The following is a 16051-nucleotide window of genomic DNA, read 5'->3' as shown; positions in this document are numbered from 1 at the left end:
GCATTATCCTACGCGTTTCTGCCCCATATGGGTGAAAGGAGATGAAAAGTTTCCAATACATTTCCGTCGTAGATATAGTCTACAACATTCACAATTGAAACAAAATCTGGTATTTCGTTAAGAATCAAGACGTGCTTCAGTTGATTGTTAAACGCATTTCCCTCCAACTGGCTCACCTCCCCCCTGAACGTATATTTTCGTTGTGCCGGTCATAAATGATGACTTGCCATGCCCACACAAGTTGTGGCGGCTTCAACACTAAATAATGAAAGCAAACCTAGTTTATCCTTCCCTTTGAGTCATAAGTTAAAAATCGTTTAAGTCAGGAGGAGCATCTCGCGGATCCGGGGCTGTGTTTGGGGCAGGAGATAGGGGCAGCGCTACCCCTATGAATAATGTAGATCGTTTTCATCATGAGCTGAACATAACAAGCATAGCTCGCGCCTCTATGGGCAACAATTCGGATCCACGAGAGAAGGAATATGGAAATAAATCTATATCATCTTCAAATCCGAAAGTGACTTCGAGCATGGAGACAGGTTTGCTAGCGAATCATAAACTGAAAAATGCTGGTGGCGGAGATCCCCCTCCTTCGTCTCACCACCACACACCTCCACAGCAACAGTCGCAACCATTCAATCAATTCCAACAGCATCACCAACGTCAAATTCAAAACAACAACATTAGCAACCAGCAATCAGCGCAAGGAGACTTCGGGAATCGTCAACATGGAGGGAAAGAGAATATTTTGGGCGACCAAACCGAACGCCATCAGCAATTACTGAATAAAAGTGAAGAGGAGGACCGATCCTGCAAAACGGGTGATCGGATGGGCAGCAGGTACGACCACAGCAACTTGGGACCAACGAATAACAACATCAACCAGTCACAAAGTGGTAACACTACGGTTTCTGAGTTTAATAATTATTATGGGAATGGAAGAGGAGGGCCTTGCTTTGATCAACATGGCGGACAACAAAGCCCTGGGACGGGGATAATGCATTCGGCACAAAACAGCATGGATCAAGTACAAAACTCTCACGAAGGGTATCATAATAACCCCTACAACCACTATCCGAATTACAGACCTGGCTATGGTGGCACTGGATATGGTATGATGAGCCCCTCACGGCAGGGGAACAACATGATGGGCCCAGGTGGTAATACGACTTCAGCTAGTCATGGAAAAGCTGCCATGGCTACAGCCTCGGCTTCTGGTGGTGTAAATGTCGGGGGTTTTCAGCGATTTCCTGGACAAAATCAACAGCACCCATCTGGAGCTACCCCTACTTTGAACCAGTTACTGACATCGCCAAGTCCTATGATGCGAGGATATGGCAGTGGCTATCAAGATTACAATAATCCCTCTGCACAACAACAACAATCAAGCATGGGCTTGAGCAAAGAAATGAGCTCTCAATATGCCCAAACTTCTCATGGTTGGGGAGGACAACAAAGAAATCATCCAGCAATGAGCCCTGGGAACAACGGTCACGGTGGCAACAGAGCTCAGGTGGGTTCGTTAAGTTGTTTGTCTGTTTACGTTGAGTTCTCTAAAACAAGTTACTGCTTGTGAGCATAGCTATCCGCTTAGTTACATTGGCGTCTTAGCCAGCTAGCTAACTCGTCAACTTGTTTCCAGCGGCCCTGTACCATCACAGCTAGCTTGGACCATTTAGCGATTTGGCAGGAGCCAATGCTAGCTAACGTTAGCCAACGTCTAAAGGAGCATTTGAATAACTTGCCATGACAAACTCGGTAACATGTTCTTTGCAAGAGGGTAGAAATGTAGACTCTATGATATGAAATTGTTATATACGGACTCAGAACAACTCCTGTTTAGTCATTGCAATCAGCTGTGTAACCTGAAACAAAGTTACCTTATTAAGTTCTGTCCCAAGGTGACTTAACGTTAGCTGGCTAAGCTAGCCGTAGCTTCTAATGCAGTTAGCAAACGATTGGCCATTATTTGTAGCAGGTTAACGTTAGCTTCCTCCAGCTAGCCTTGAACATATATATTTTACACAAGTTTCGCTTCATAAGTATTCTATCAAATACATTTCCGTATCATTATCTACAGTACTACATTATTTACGACGTTTAAAAAGTGACTTCTCTGGAGAAGAAACAGACCGTGTTCCCTACCATGGAACATTCTAGTAGTAACGTTAAACTACTGCAGTTGGAGAGGGTAGCAGTGCTAACATTAACATTCTAGCTAACGTTACCATTTTGGCTAGCCTGTAACCCTAGGCTGTGCAATCGCTTTAATAGTGTTTATAACGTTAAAAATGTAACATATTAAACTATAGCCATTGCTACATATGACCAATTTCGTTGCTGCAAACATAATAGAAAGTTTAGTCGATTAAAATCACCCGTTGAATTTGGGTAAGACTTTAAAAACTATTCGCGGAAACAAAGTTAATTTAGCTACCTAATGTTAGCTAAGGTTAGCTATCGCTAGCATCTTACAAGTAAATTGGCTAATTGTAGCTAAACGAGAAGCTAACTAGCCTGTAAGCTAAGTCATTTGATTGATAGGGAGGGGAGGGTGATTAGGGCACAAGTAGAGCATGTCTTTGTAGGATGTAATGTGTTTTGTTACAACTGTCATTCTATCTTTAAAGTTGGTGGCAGTTAAAGACAAATTATTTTTAATGTCTGCATAGTGTGAGGTTGGGCCTTTTCCAGCCACAGAGTGTTTGTATTGATGTAATCATTTTTGGTAAGGTTAATAGTGTCATGTTTAAAAGTTTAGTTGAACTTGCAAACAGTTTAAGCAAAGGAAAAGAGTTTAAGCAGATTCAAAAGTAGTTGGACAGTTGACTTCAAGCTGATTGCCTCCCACTCTTTCAGTGGGCATCAACTTTGATTCCCAAGTTTGAGTCACTGTTAATGTGTTTTTTCCTACTGTTTTCCTACTGTTTCACCCCTGAAGAATTAGAATAAATAGTGTGTTAATTATGAAGAAAATCAAAACAGTATTTTTTACAGTATTGTAGGTCCTATACTGTTTGTAGACCTTCTGTGACAGCTTCATGATCAACCAGCCACTGTACCTAGTGAGTGCACTGGGTTTAGTAATCTGTCACTTGCTTTTATGCTAGGGCCACCTTAAGGGACCACACTTTTTTTTTTTCACCTCTGGATGAGTTTCGCTGACCTTCACACACATGCAGATTAGCCATGTGCTGCCAGTTATTGTCTGTCTCAGCGGGAAATGGGGAACAGTTTTGCTTCAGTGCCCTGGGTATTCCCGCAGCCCTGTTAGGGGAGGCTTTGCTAGAGGTAATGCCTGTATCGTATAGCATTTTTAAAATATATGGTTAGGTATCCTCTGCTGTCAGGGTTATGCTTAGACTAAATTTAAAAACCAGCACACAATTTGTCATTTAAAGTCGACTTCTTGTAGAGTAGGAGATAATTTATTTGATTGTTTGTCAGTTTGAACTGGGTATTTGAGTTGGAGGCAATGTTATAACCAAGTCGTGTAGGGTGAATGAATAGGCTATAGACTTTAGTCTTTTAAGGCTTTAGTGTGGTTAATTGGCATAGTATAGCGCATCTATATTAAGTTGACAGTATATGAATTGAAGTGCAAAGAAGGTACATCCAATATCATAAGTTTGTTACAGATGACTTATGTTGGAGTGATGGCAAAACAAGGTTACAAAACAAGATGTTTCAATATATTTCCTGAATGCATTTTAAAGCAACACCAAAAAACTTTCCCTCTGTTGCACGTACGCTATTTGTTTATCCAGCACCGGTTTTGCAAATAACGATGTCCACAGACAAGGTAGAATATTTTGCATTTATTTACTATTTTGCGACATCAGATGCAAGTCAAATTTGTAGTTTTTTATGTCTCATTCCATCGAACTACAGATCCGCTACCCGATCTGGCAAACTTACATTGTGCGGTTATAGCCGATAGAGGGCCGCGAAGTGAATGCAGAATTGCCGATCACCCTGTTACGAGTTGATGAACCACTGAAACGTTTTTGGAAACATTATTTTAAGGTATAAAAAACTCTTTGGTGTTGCTTTAAGCTCTCCTGCCTAGTTAATATTCTTTGACAATTTCTCAGAACAGCTGTATCATTAAATTAGGGAACCTAGAGGCTTCTGTACAATACAACTGTGAAGGGTTTGATGATTTTGCTAAATCCTTTACAGAAGTCTATTTTATCTTGTGTATTTACAGAATTGTGATGGCTTATGTCATGTATGATTCTCAGAAGATTTGAAGTGGTCATCAACTTTAAAAGAAAGTCTTAATGCAACCATGTCGGAAGGAAGAGGAAAAATCTTGTAGGCTTATTCATTTCCGTTTGTGTGGGAGTGGGGGTGAGGTGGGGGGGAGGTCCACCTCCTGACTCTCTTGGCCTTAACCCAGTACTCATGCTGCCATGCTGCTGTGACAGAGCAGTTGTGAACTGCTAAATCTGGAAGCCAATGATCATCACTTTACAGTAATTGATTCTCAGAATAGGCCCCTTAAAGTAGGTGTCTTTTTTCCCCCTCTGCTCTCTATCATGTCTTTCATTCAGATACAGTGCATACAAACCATCAGATTTCAGGGGAAACAAGGAGCTCATTTTGAACTTTTCGTGAAACTGATTTCCTGTATGATGTCCCCGAGACTGCTTGGTTTGTTTAGCACTGTCTGCGTAGTCAAGCTTGTGGTTTGGAGAACAGGACGATCAGGATATTTTCTTCATTGTGCTGTTGTCGTCCTTTCTCTCTGTCTGTCTCTCTTCCACCACCACCTCCCACAACTACATTTCTGACAACAAATGGAAACTGTTCTCTCTCTCTCTCTCTCTCTCGCTTGCTCGCTCGCTCTGTTTCTCCTCCCGCTGCCTTGATTCATTCCCCTTATTGCCGACCGGGCCCAGGTCTGCTTGTCTGATCGCCCAGATTGTGCAGCTTCCCTCCTGGGCACAGCTCATCTCAGTTCCCCTGTCCTTCACCCGGAGAGAGCCATTCGCTTGACAGATGTCCCGCCTCCGGCTCAAAGCGCATGAGCACAGAAAAAGAGGAAGTGAAAATGATTATGCTGGCGGCACGCCGACGCACAAAGGAACACGTGGGATTTCGGTTGAACTGTCAGATGCAACCCTGGACTTCCCGCCCTGAATGTCACTGCAAAACACACACATGCGCTCAGCCACGAAGGCCATGAAGCCCTCTTTGCTTGTTGTGCATGTGAAAACACCACTAGCCAATGAAGTGGTTTCCAATTTGGACCATTGCTGCTTTGCAGATTTTTAAAAAAAAAAATTTTATTGGGAGGACTGAAGCTATTTAACAGTCGTAAAAATTGAAATAAAACCAACTCCAAATAGAAGCTTTATTGCAGTGCCTTGGCTTCAGCTCTGTAATGTTTAGGCCCATTAATGTTTTTATTGAAGCATCTTGCCCTTTTGATTATCTCTAGAGGTGTTGTCTAAGACCGTTCCAGAACCATAAATTGTGAATTGAGTTTTCATGTCAGACTTATTTTGTTGCATACTACAGAGTAGGTCATTGTTACAGCACATGTTAGGATGGCAAAGGCTTCTTCTACATGTTCTTTTCTTTGCTATAATTGTTGTTTTTAATTAAATAGCCTAGAAAATTTAGCAGACTTCTAGAAAAATAGAACAGGACTGGTTAATGAAAAGTAAATAGTTGTGAGGGAGGTAACAAAAAAAAGCACTGGCCGCCAGGGTCTGACTGCTGACACTAAAAGTACTCGTTTAAAGTGGCCTCCCAGGGTTTCTCAATTGCTCACATTTTCTGTAAGTGCTGCCTCAATTGGCCTGACGTTGGCAGTGACATGAGCAGATTAGTCTGGATTGCTCTCATGTTTTTTTTTTTTTCCTTTTCCTTTTTGGCAAAGCCTGGCTGCTCACGAGCCTAACCTGATTCCCATATCGCTGAATGGCACTTTGCCCTGTTTCCCTCTTTCAACTGGGCTTGATGGCTGTGTCTCAAACCGCCTACTTGCACACCTCAAATACTTAGTTTAGTATTAGTATACAGTGCAGATATTGTGACAATACTTACCATCGAAAAGTGGGCACAACATAAGTAAGTGCTCAATGCCACTCAGTGGCAAAAATAAAATGTTACCCTAAGATGGCAGAAGATGGATAACCACCTGTCTGTACGTGTTGTAATGTCGTTATGTCTCCTGTGGTTTAGCCTGTTGTGGTCCATCAACCCTCTTCCTCTTCACTAATTCCCAGCGATTCTTCCTTGCAGGTGACGCCCATGGACGCCATGGCGATGAAGCGCTCGCAGCTGTACAGCGTGGGGAGCAGTCCCTACGGCCAGCAGCAGCCCGGCGGGGCCTACCCAGGCCAGCAGTACGGGGCGCCCGGCCCGCACCGCTACCCAATGGGAATGCAGGGGCGGGGCCAAGTGCCAATCGGAGGCATGCAATACCCTCCACAGCAGCAGGTATGTATGGACTATGGAGGCAGGACCAAGAAGGCCTGAGCCTAGTTGGTATTTGCTAGCATGACATTTGTTGTACTTCACATTCACAAACAACAACAACAAAGCCAGATTCCTTTGTGGGTAACAGCAGTAATTTGCTATTGTAGTGTGGACGTGGTACAGACAGCAGGGCTAGTTGAAATAGGGCTCTAAAGTACAAAGTTACCCGCAATATGATGCGAACTTCTGGGTACTCAGATTACCCGCGATAGGAACTGATTTGACCAGATACTTTATTGTAGGCCTTGTGGTTTAGAAACCATATACATCTTAGGTATTGGTATACATCGTAGGTGTTTTCCTGTTAATTTGTTATGTAGGTAATATGAAAAAAGGAAAGTAAACCTGCTCAAATATGTTCATCCAGTATTTACTGAAAGGTGCATAATTTGAGGTGCTTGCCATCCAGTGGCAAATTAGATGGGTAAATTTAACCCCTTCATAAACTTTTGTTTTACTCAAAGATTTTTACATTTACAGTAGGACTTTATCTCTGACCACTTTCAAGCCATGGCCTTTTGAAATTTTGATATAAAAATCCAATGGTGTTGCTTTCTTGACCCTGACGCCTATAGTTTGCCAGGTTTAAAAAAAGTTATGAGAGGAAAATATTTTTATTTGGTGTGAAACACACACATACCTGTTTTTATGCTTTTCATTTGTTTTATAATTAGTATTAATATTTATTTTATCATTATTTAAATTTTATTTTAATTCTGTTTGCAGTTTTGTGTGGTATTTGAAAAAAAGAACATTGCATTTTCAGAAATAGCCGGCCCTCCAATCAGATGACGTTGGCAGAATTGGCCCCCAGCTCATTTGAGTTTGAGACCCCTGCTGTAGGGTGTAGCACAAAGTTGTCTTTTGTTGGGTTATTTTAATGTCAGGCAATATTTCCTTGATGTTATGTTGTTACGATGCAGAGTTTAATTAAAGTTTCCCCCTGTGGCACTGAAAACCATGTCTGTGAATCAGCTGAAGTCTCCCATGGACCTAACAGAAATAGCACTAAATTGTTGGGGTGTTCTTAATTTAGCGGCAGTGGTATTTCAGGTCGTTGAAGCAGCAGCAGCAGCAGCAGCAGCACCACCGAGAGAGAGAGAGAGAGAGAGAGAGATATGGGGGGGGGGCTCCTAGCACATGAGTTGAAATTCTACCGCATCGCTAAACAGGAAGAGAAACCACTCTCTAAGCCTAGGGCACATGATACTATTTTGTCCTGTGTGTGCATTTGGGTGTTGGATGTGCATGTCCTGTCTTTAAAGTCTATATGTGTGTGTGTGTGGGTTTGAGTGTTTGAGGCAGACATTGCCACGCTGGGTGGAAGGCTCGGCGTGCATGTTTGAGTGGGCTGGTGAGGTTGGGCTGGTCAGTGCTGCGCTATTCTGGGCGCAGGCTGCACTGAAACTATATTTAGCTCAAGCCTGCTGGATGGGGAGTAAAGCCACCCCAGAGACAGCCTGCCACTCACACACACACACACACACACACACACACACACACACACACTCACACATACTCATACACTCACATACATACACACACACAGAGCCAATCTGCTGACGTAGGAGCCACACTCATAAACTGGAAACACGCTTGGACCACACACAGAAATGCACTCTGAAGCGCGCACACACACACACACACACACACACACACACACACACACACACACACACACACACACACACACTGCACTTAACTTTACTTAACACAAATGTGAATGTTGATTATGTTCCTTTTTATGTTCTCTCTAAATGTTTAATTTAAATTTGTTTAAACGATCATGAATTTCCTTCTCGCCCTTCACACTTTTGATGCCTTTACCATCACCACTGAAATGGCTTGGCAGAAAATCAGTTTAAAATAAAAGGCCGATAGGGACAGACTCGGGCACACAGAAATCATGTGGACCTAGCTGAAATGTGCGAGATATTTTCCTGGAATTGGAATTTGTGTGAGACATTGGTATGACACACATACTTTGTCTTAAGGATCTCCTGTGTGTGTGTGTGTGTGTGTGGAGAGATGTAGAAACCCAGGTAAGCCAGTACTAACAACAACACATTTTTTCGACACTCAAAGCACTTCACAGGGGAGGGAGAACCTCACTAACCACCACCAATGTGTAGCACCCACCTGGGTGATGCACGGCGGCCATTATGCACCAGAACGCTCACCACACACCAGCTTGAGGTGGAGAGTAAGAAAATGAATGAGCCAATTACACTCGGTTACTGTACTGATTTTTTTTCATTGTGATGTTTTGGATTATCTTCAATAGGCTAATTTTGAATTGAAAGCGCTATAAAGCCATCCTGACTAGTGTTACGCTCTCCTCCTTTTCCCAATACCCTGGGGTATAGCTAGAGCCTTTTAAAGCCAAACATCACAAAAAATACACAAGCCCATACTCATTCAGCATTCAAAAGGCGTGTCGGCCTGCTATTGACCAAAGATTGTTGGGTGATAAGGGATCACATAGTAATCATTTCATAATTATTACATTTATTGAGAAAAATGTTTCCACCTGAGTCAGTAACTCCTGCTTACTCTACTCCCAACACACACACACGCACACATGTGCCTAGTTTCCTTTGCTTGTTTGAGTTGAGAGCTGTGGTGTAAGACTTCTCCCCTGCTGTGAGAGTGTTAAGTGCGGCACATACTCGACGCACCCGACCTGTAGCGCGACAATGTGACGTCACAGAAGCGCCGTAACCATTTATACTCGCACGTCGTGGTCACGACACTAGTTGCAATATTCTCCTGAACAGAGGTGTCGCTGTTGTGAAAAGATTAACGCTAACTACGTTACACAGCAGAAGAAGCTGCATTAAGAAACACTAGTAGCAGAGAATGTAAACGGGCTCTGCTATTAGCTAGCCTCTGTGATGGTACTTCAGACTTTGGTTGCTACTATTCACAACTACCATTATCATCTAGTTTCCAAGGTGTGTGCACAGGTAGATAGATAGATAGATGGTTATATAGATAGATACTTTAGTCATCCCGAGGGAAATTTTAATAATTTAAACAGTTTAGTTAGCTGGCTAGCTAGCTAGCAGCTGGCTGAGTTTGTGTAATTTCCTGAAGTGGAAAGAGATTTTGTTCAGGCCTTAATAGATATCCTTTGTTTGAAAATAAATCGTTTATATTCTTTCCTCTTAATTCCATGTGTAACTATCACTGGTAACTTTGTTAACTTGTCCAGCAAACTATTAAAAATTCACGACTGTAACAAAACACTGCAACTCTAGCTTGCCCTCAAACTAGTCCATCTTCCTGTTTCCGCCTTGTCGCGCTCGTCTGAAAAAAAATGAGTGGTGCGCTACCGTGTGCTACACGGCCCAAACCCTGGTGCGCCAGAGAGATCTACGTCATTTTGACGTCACATTGTCGCGCTACCGGTCGGGTGCGTCAGGTATGTAGAAGCCTTTAAGAGTGCCGTCTGCCTGTGCCTTGTGGCATCCACCTGAGGTGAGCCGTGTTCTCTAGTGGACCCGCCACTGACCCCTGTGGGCCCGTTTGTGTTGTGCCTTTGACTAGCCCAAACGCTGGCAGAACCAACAGAAGGCAGAAACAGTGCAGAATATATAATGTCTCTTGTTTACATGCCAAATGCCAAATTGAAACTAGAGAATGTAATTCCAGGGAATTATGAGTGCATGAAAATGAAGCTAGGACAGACATAGCATAGCTTAATAAAGCTTTAAATCTTTAGCAGTTATGCTAAAATGTTAACTATGCTAACAATGTTAACTATGTTAACATGCTAACCATGTTACTTAGCTAACTTAGCTAATCATTTTTAGCAGTTTTGTTAAACATGTTAACTAGGCTAACAATGTTACCTATGCTAACCACTCAGCTAACTTAGCTAATCATTTTTAGCAGTTAATTATGTAAATTAGTATTTGCATAATTAGTATTAGTAAATTGTTAATAATGTATATGTATATTAGTATTAGTACATTTTTAATTATGTTAACTATGCTAACAATGTTAATGATGCTAACTAGCTAGTGAGGACTTTTATTTTGAAATAGTTCAAGGCAGAGGATACAGTTGATGGGAGTCATAGTTGACTGACAGTTACAACAGTTGAACAGTTAACAGTAGTTGAACAGTTAAAAAGTTGGATAGTTTAAAGGGACTTTTATTTTGAAACAGTTGTGGGCACAGGAAGCAGTTGAAGAGGATCTGTAGTCTTAATACAGCCATATTGTATGCTTAAAGCCTGAGACAGATGCTGCAGGTGGCCTGAACACCTAACACGTAACGACTCTATACACGATTTCATTGGCCTGATTGAGTTTCGATTTCTGGAGCTCACAAGCCAACGGAGAGTTGCTAGACTGGTCCTAATTACATTTGCTGCCGCTAGCGGCGCGTCTAGATTTCTAGGCTAGCCCCATGTATCATCACCTTAACACTTTTTCCGCGTTTAATGCGACCTCAACCGTTTAACGTAGAAACTTCATTCAAACTGTGTTATGTAGGTCTTACTTAGGACAGGTGTGGAATGTATTTTTCATATTTGTAACTTTTATACTATTAATAACTATTATAACTATTAACTAGAGAATGTAATTCCAGGGAATTACGAGTGCATGAAAATGGCTGCTGAATGAAATATTGTTGAATATTGTCTAAAATATAATCTAAGTAAAAAGATGGAGGTCAGATAGAGAAAAAAGCTGTTGAGTATTTTAAATAGTTAAATTATTTTATAGCGAATTATTGTATTAAGGACTTATTTTGAAGTTGAAGTTGAGGACAGAGGAAACAGTTGGCGGGAGTTGTAGTTGATAACGACTGACAGTTGGAATGGCTGAACAGTTAAATAGTTGGATAGTGACAATGGTTAGGTTATTTAATAGGGAATTATTGTAGTGAGTACTGTTATTTTGAAACAGTTGTGGGCAGAGGAAACAGTTGGCGGCAGTCATAGTTGATGACAACTGACAGTTTGAAAGGCTGAACAGTTAAATAGTTGGATAGTTAAAATGGTTAAATTTCTTAATATAGAATTATTGTAGTGATGACTTTTATTTTAAAACAGTTGTGGGCAGAGGAAACAGTTGGCAGGAGTCATAGTTGATGACAACTGAAAGTTTGAAAGGCTGAACAGTTAAATAGTTGGATAGTTAAAATGGTGAAATTATTTAAAATGGAATTATTGTAGTGAGGAGTTTTATTTTGAAACAGTTGTGAGCAGAGGAAACAGTTGAAAGAAGTCAAAGTTGACAACTGACTGTTGCTAGAGTAGTTATGGTGGTTGCTATGCTGGTTGCTAGGTTAATGATGTTGGTTGCTAGGTTTTAACTGTGAATATGGTTGCTAGGCTGTTGCTAGGGTACTTGAAGTCGTTGCTAGGTTATTGCTAGGGTGTCCATGGTGGCTACTATCAGAAATAAAGGAGTTACTACAGTGGTTTGCTAGTATGATCATATTGGTTGCTATGGAAACTGACATAGATGCTTAATTTCAATGGTTGCTAAATTGGTTGCTAGGTAGGTGGTGGTTTAATATAGTAGGCTAGAGGCATAGTTGATGATTACTGACAGTTGGAATAGTTGAACAGTTAAATAGTTGGATAGTTTAAATGGTTAAATTGTTTAATATAGAATTATTGTAGTGAGGACTTTTATTTTGAAACAGTTGTGGGCAGAGGAAGCAGTTGAACAGGATCTGTAGTCTTAATAGAGCCATATTGTATGCTTAAAGCCTGAGGCAGACGCAGAAGTTTCTACGTTAAACGGTTGAAGCCGCACTAAACGCACAAAAAGCGTTAGAAGAAGAATAATAGTCCTAATTTAGGCCTACGTAAGGTCCGTCTGCCTACACTGAGCTACTTGAGCTTGGTTGGCTATACGTTTTCCTCAATATATAATGTCAGCGGTGTGAATGTATTTCACCACTCTAACAAAATCTGTGGATAAGCGTTCATTTGGGAATCTGTGCATCTCAAAATCCTCTCGTGAATTATCCGCCAATTAACCTTACCAGAGCGGAGCTCAGCCCTATCTAGAGTCGTCTTGTGCTGATGTGTTTGCACTCTACCGTCGGGGAAACAAATAAACAAACTCGTTAGTGGGACGAGTAGCCTACACAAGTAGGCCTAGTTCTAAGTTGTGTTTTAGTAATATATTTGCATTACTTTAGCTTGGGTTTTGTATTATTACCTAGAAATATGCTAACCATTCCTGCTTCAGTTCCAGACAGGTCATTATAATAAGTTATTAAAACCTTCGGGGCTAACCCCTTTCATTTCTGCTGCAGCAGGTTGTGCGCAACAGAGTAGACGGACATAAGATACAGTCTGAGGAGTTGCAGCTTTATTCAGTTACCCGCAGTTCAAACTAAACCTAAGTTTCCCTCACAAACTCTGATTAAGTCTGTAGCTTATTCCCAGCTGAGCCGTTTATGAGTGTTTAGTCCTAAATGAAAACGATTCATACTCACTCGCAATTCACTGACGTCAGGTTCACTTAAAGGAGCCACACATACTGTAGGGCTAGGCTACTGTTATGTTGACTGCTGTACTATTGAGGACTATTATGAGTTCTGTCCATCATTTGGTGGTAGGTAAAATTACTGCAATAAAATTATGCTCACTTTTCACAATTTTTTTTCAAGAGTAATTATTAAAATATTATCGGTTATCGTATCGGTATCGGCCACAACAAACCAATAAATATCGGTTATTGTTATCGGCCCTAAAATTCCATATCGGTGCATCTCTAGATAACAGTAGAGTGCATTTTCATGCACTCTAATTTCAGTTAGTAGAATGGGCCCGTAGCCAGGGTTCATTTAGCTTCATAGTCCTCCGTAAATTAAATCCCACAGTGTTTTCATTGTGGCTCTAGCACATCATTTGTTTTGTGAGAGGAGTCATGAAAAAAAGCGTGGGTGTCCTTGCATGCCTGTGTCTGCACTCACAATCCAGTCTGACTGGCAAACATGTGTGAGTGTTTTTATTAGTTGTTTTGACTTAGCAGACCGACGCTTGTCTATGTGTGTGTGTGTGTGTGTGTGTGTAGCAGCAGGTGCAGGGTGATTGAGGTGCGTATAATCAGGTAGGCAGGTGGTGGTCCCACCGTGACGGGCGGTGTGACGACCCTTGCAGCATTGGCCCTCGTCCTGTCACAACACCCTCATTCAGCTCCACTCATCCAGGTGAACTTCTCATCTGCAGCCCCCTAAAGACACACACACACATACATACACGTACACATACACGTACACACACATACACACACACACACACACACATACACATACATACTCACACATACTAAATGCAAACACAAACACGCGCAGCCGCGCACACACTCAATGCAAACACACAAACACACACTTAATGCAAACACAAACACAGGTAGTCGAAAAAATATTTCTAGGTTTTAATTTCTCACAGTCCCCCTGTTTGTCACACTGACTGGTTTCTATCTCAACCTCATTTCCTTCTTTCTTTTCTCACACTCTCTCTCTCTTTCTCTCTCTCACTCACTCACACTCACTCACACACACACACACACACACACACCCACACCCTTTTGAATGTTGTTTGAAACGCGTGCGTGCGTGCTTTTGCGCGCACCCACTCTGCTAACTGAATGATCCCCAAAGCCCAGTCCAGTAGTGTTCTATTTCTCCTTGCCACTTAGATTGGAGTAGCCAGTACATCAGTACCAGAGTGGTAAAGGTCAGGGTGCCCTGACACCCAGGCAGTTTGTCATGGGCTCGCAAGATGAGGTCGGCGTCTTGGGCCTTGAGCTGAGCTCTGTTTTGATTGTGTGTGTCTGTGTGCATGGAGTGTGTGTGTGTTTGCGTGTGTGTTTGCTGTGTGGGCACAGCCTTAACCCTTAGAACCCGATTGACGCAAAGTGCGTCAAAAAACACCCCCCTTCTTCTCTGTTAAATTGCTCCGGAACGGTTCATCGCAGCGAGATGAAACCTTTATTGCACAACAGAGCAGAAGTGGGGCTTTCCAACGATACTACACACTTGTCTGTACGATCAAGTATGAAAATTAAAAAAAATCATGAAATTAAATGAAATTGCATCATATTTACAGTCTATACTTCTCTGCGTTCACCTGCACACACATTACTCTAATTTGAATTACTCGCGAACCCGTGATCACATCGATATGGCAAGCATATCAGATGAAAGAGGGGGCACAGGGCTATCCATTGGTACCATGTTTATCGATCCTTCGGGCTTATAAAACCAGACGAAGTGACTGCAAAATAATAACGTCATGTACACAAACCAACGCTGCACACTCATTACTCTCGTTTGAATTACTCGCGGACCCGTGATCGCATAGATATGCCACGCATGTCAGATGAAAGAGGAGACTCAGAGCTATCATTTGATACAAGTACATCCTTCTGGGTTATAAAACAGACGAAGTGACAGCAAAATAATAACTTCATATAGCTGGACTTACCCCACGTTTTTGTCTGTTCTTGTGGCAAAGCATGTTTATAATCCAATGCTATCATGTGTTTCTCTATGGCAAAGCATGTTCATATTCCGGTTTTGAGATCCTAGCAAATTCCTGCATGGCATCCAATTCAAGGCATACATTGCATCCCAATTTGTTCAACAAATAAACACCTTTTTTGCCTTTACTTTGTTCATGGCAATGCAGTAAAAAGTTGAGAATTATTATGACAGCATACACACAGGCACGCAGGCTAACACGTAACCTCGGGTCAAGTCAGGTCAGATCAGTTCATGTCACAGATATGGAGCTCAGAAAGGTCACTATAAAAAATGGCATTTATTTCCGTAAATCACACAGCAAATATTTCTGTAAATTGCTCAGCCCCAGAGTATCCTTCCAACATGGCAATTATATTGCCCGATTCAGGACAGTCTGCCCTACAACCACATGAAATGCATGTAGAGCTGTGAGCTTGCTGTGGTGAGATACATGTCGAAATATAAGAATTTTTATAATACACTTTTTATATTTTAATTCTTTAAAAATCAAAATAAAATCAATGCTAGTATTAATACATGACATGATGGCAGATCTGAATAGCATAGACTCTCCTGAAAAAAACAATATATAATATGTGTGTGGCACTTACAATGACCAGAATAAATCCTTATGAATAAAGGTAGTGAAAATGCCCTAAAAACAGCTTAGGGTTCTAAGGGTTAAACAGTGCTGGGATTGTGCGCAGGCCCATATGTGGTGGCCGGGAGTGCTGATTTCAGAGAGGTGCTGACACATGGCCCAGTTGTGTAAATCAGTGTGTGTGTGTGTGTGTGGGCGGGGGGGGGGGGGGCCGCATTGTCATCAGCTGGAGCCACTCTTGTTCTGTTATCTGGCAACTAACACAATTAAGGACAGATGATCATTGAGGATGTGCCAGCGGCAATCCCCTCACTGCTTGTACTCACTCACACACACACACACTTAGTTTGCTCTGTAATGTATTGCGTCTTTACTGGCGATTGGCCAACCTCAGGCAGACACGGCCTTTGCAGATGTTGGTTTCACACCACTTGGAGGATGTGATGAGTGTGGTGG

At 41.9% G+C, this 16051-nt stretch overlaps 1 protein-coding gene across 4 annotated transcripts in view; it reads left to right on the top strand.

Annotated features, from left to right (window-relative positions):
* Positions 1-271: 271 nt before the first annotated feature.
* arid1b (AT-rich interactive domain 1B) overlaps positions 272-16051 on the top strand; it is a 73064-nt gene continuing 57284 nt past the window's right edge. For 2 of the 4 annotated variants that reach the window (XM_076272378.1, XM_076272375.1), the window contains exons 1-2: positions 317-1513; positions 6256-6453. In XM_076272378.1, coding sequence (XP_076128493.1) covers positions 389-1513; positions 6256-6453 — 1323 coding nt within the window. In that variant the 5' untranslated portion in view covers positions 317-388. Of the gene's footprint in view, positions 1514-6255; positions 6454-16051 lie in introns of all 4 variants that reach the window. The other 2 variants (XM_076272376.1, XM_076272377.1) reach the window with 2 other exon arrangements.

The sequence above is a fragment of the Alosa pseudoharengus genome, unplaced genomic scaffold (genome assembly GCF_046254945.1).
Source record: "Alosa pseudoharengus isolate Yale_2024_CS ecotype anadromous, Long Island Sound unplaced genomic scaffold, YU_APseudo_1.1 YU_APseudo_1.1_scf_7, whole genome shotgun sequence".
Taxonomy (NCBI): Eukaryota; Metazoa; Chordata; class Actinopteri; order Clupeiformes; family Clupeidae; genus Alosa; species Alosa pseudoharengus.
The sequence above is the reverse complement of the archived record's forward strand: the minus strand, read 5'-3'. Positions and strand labels throughout refer to the sequence as shown.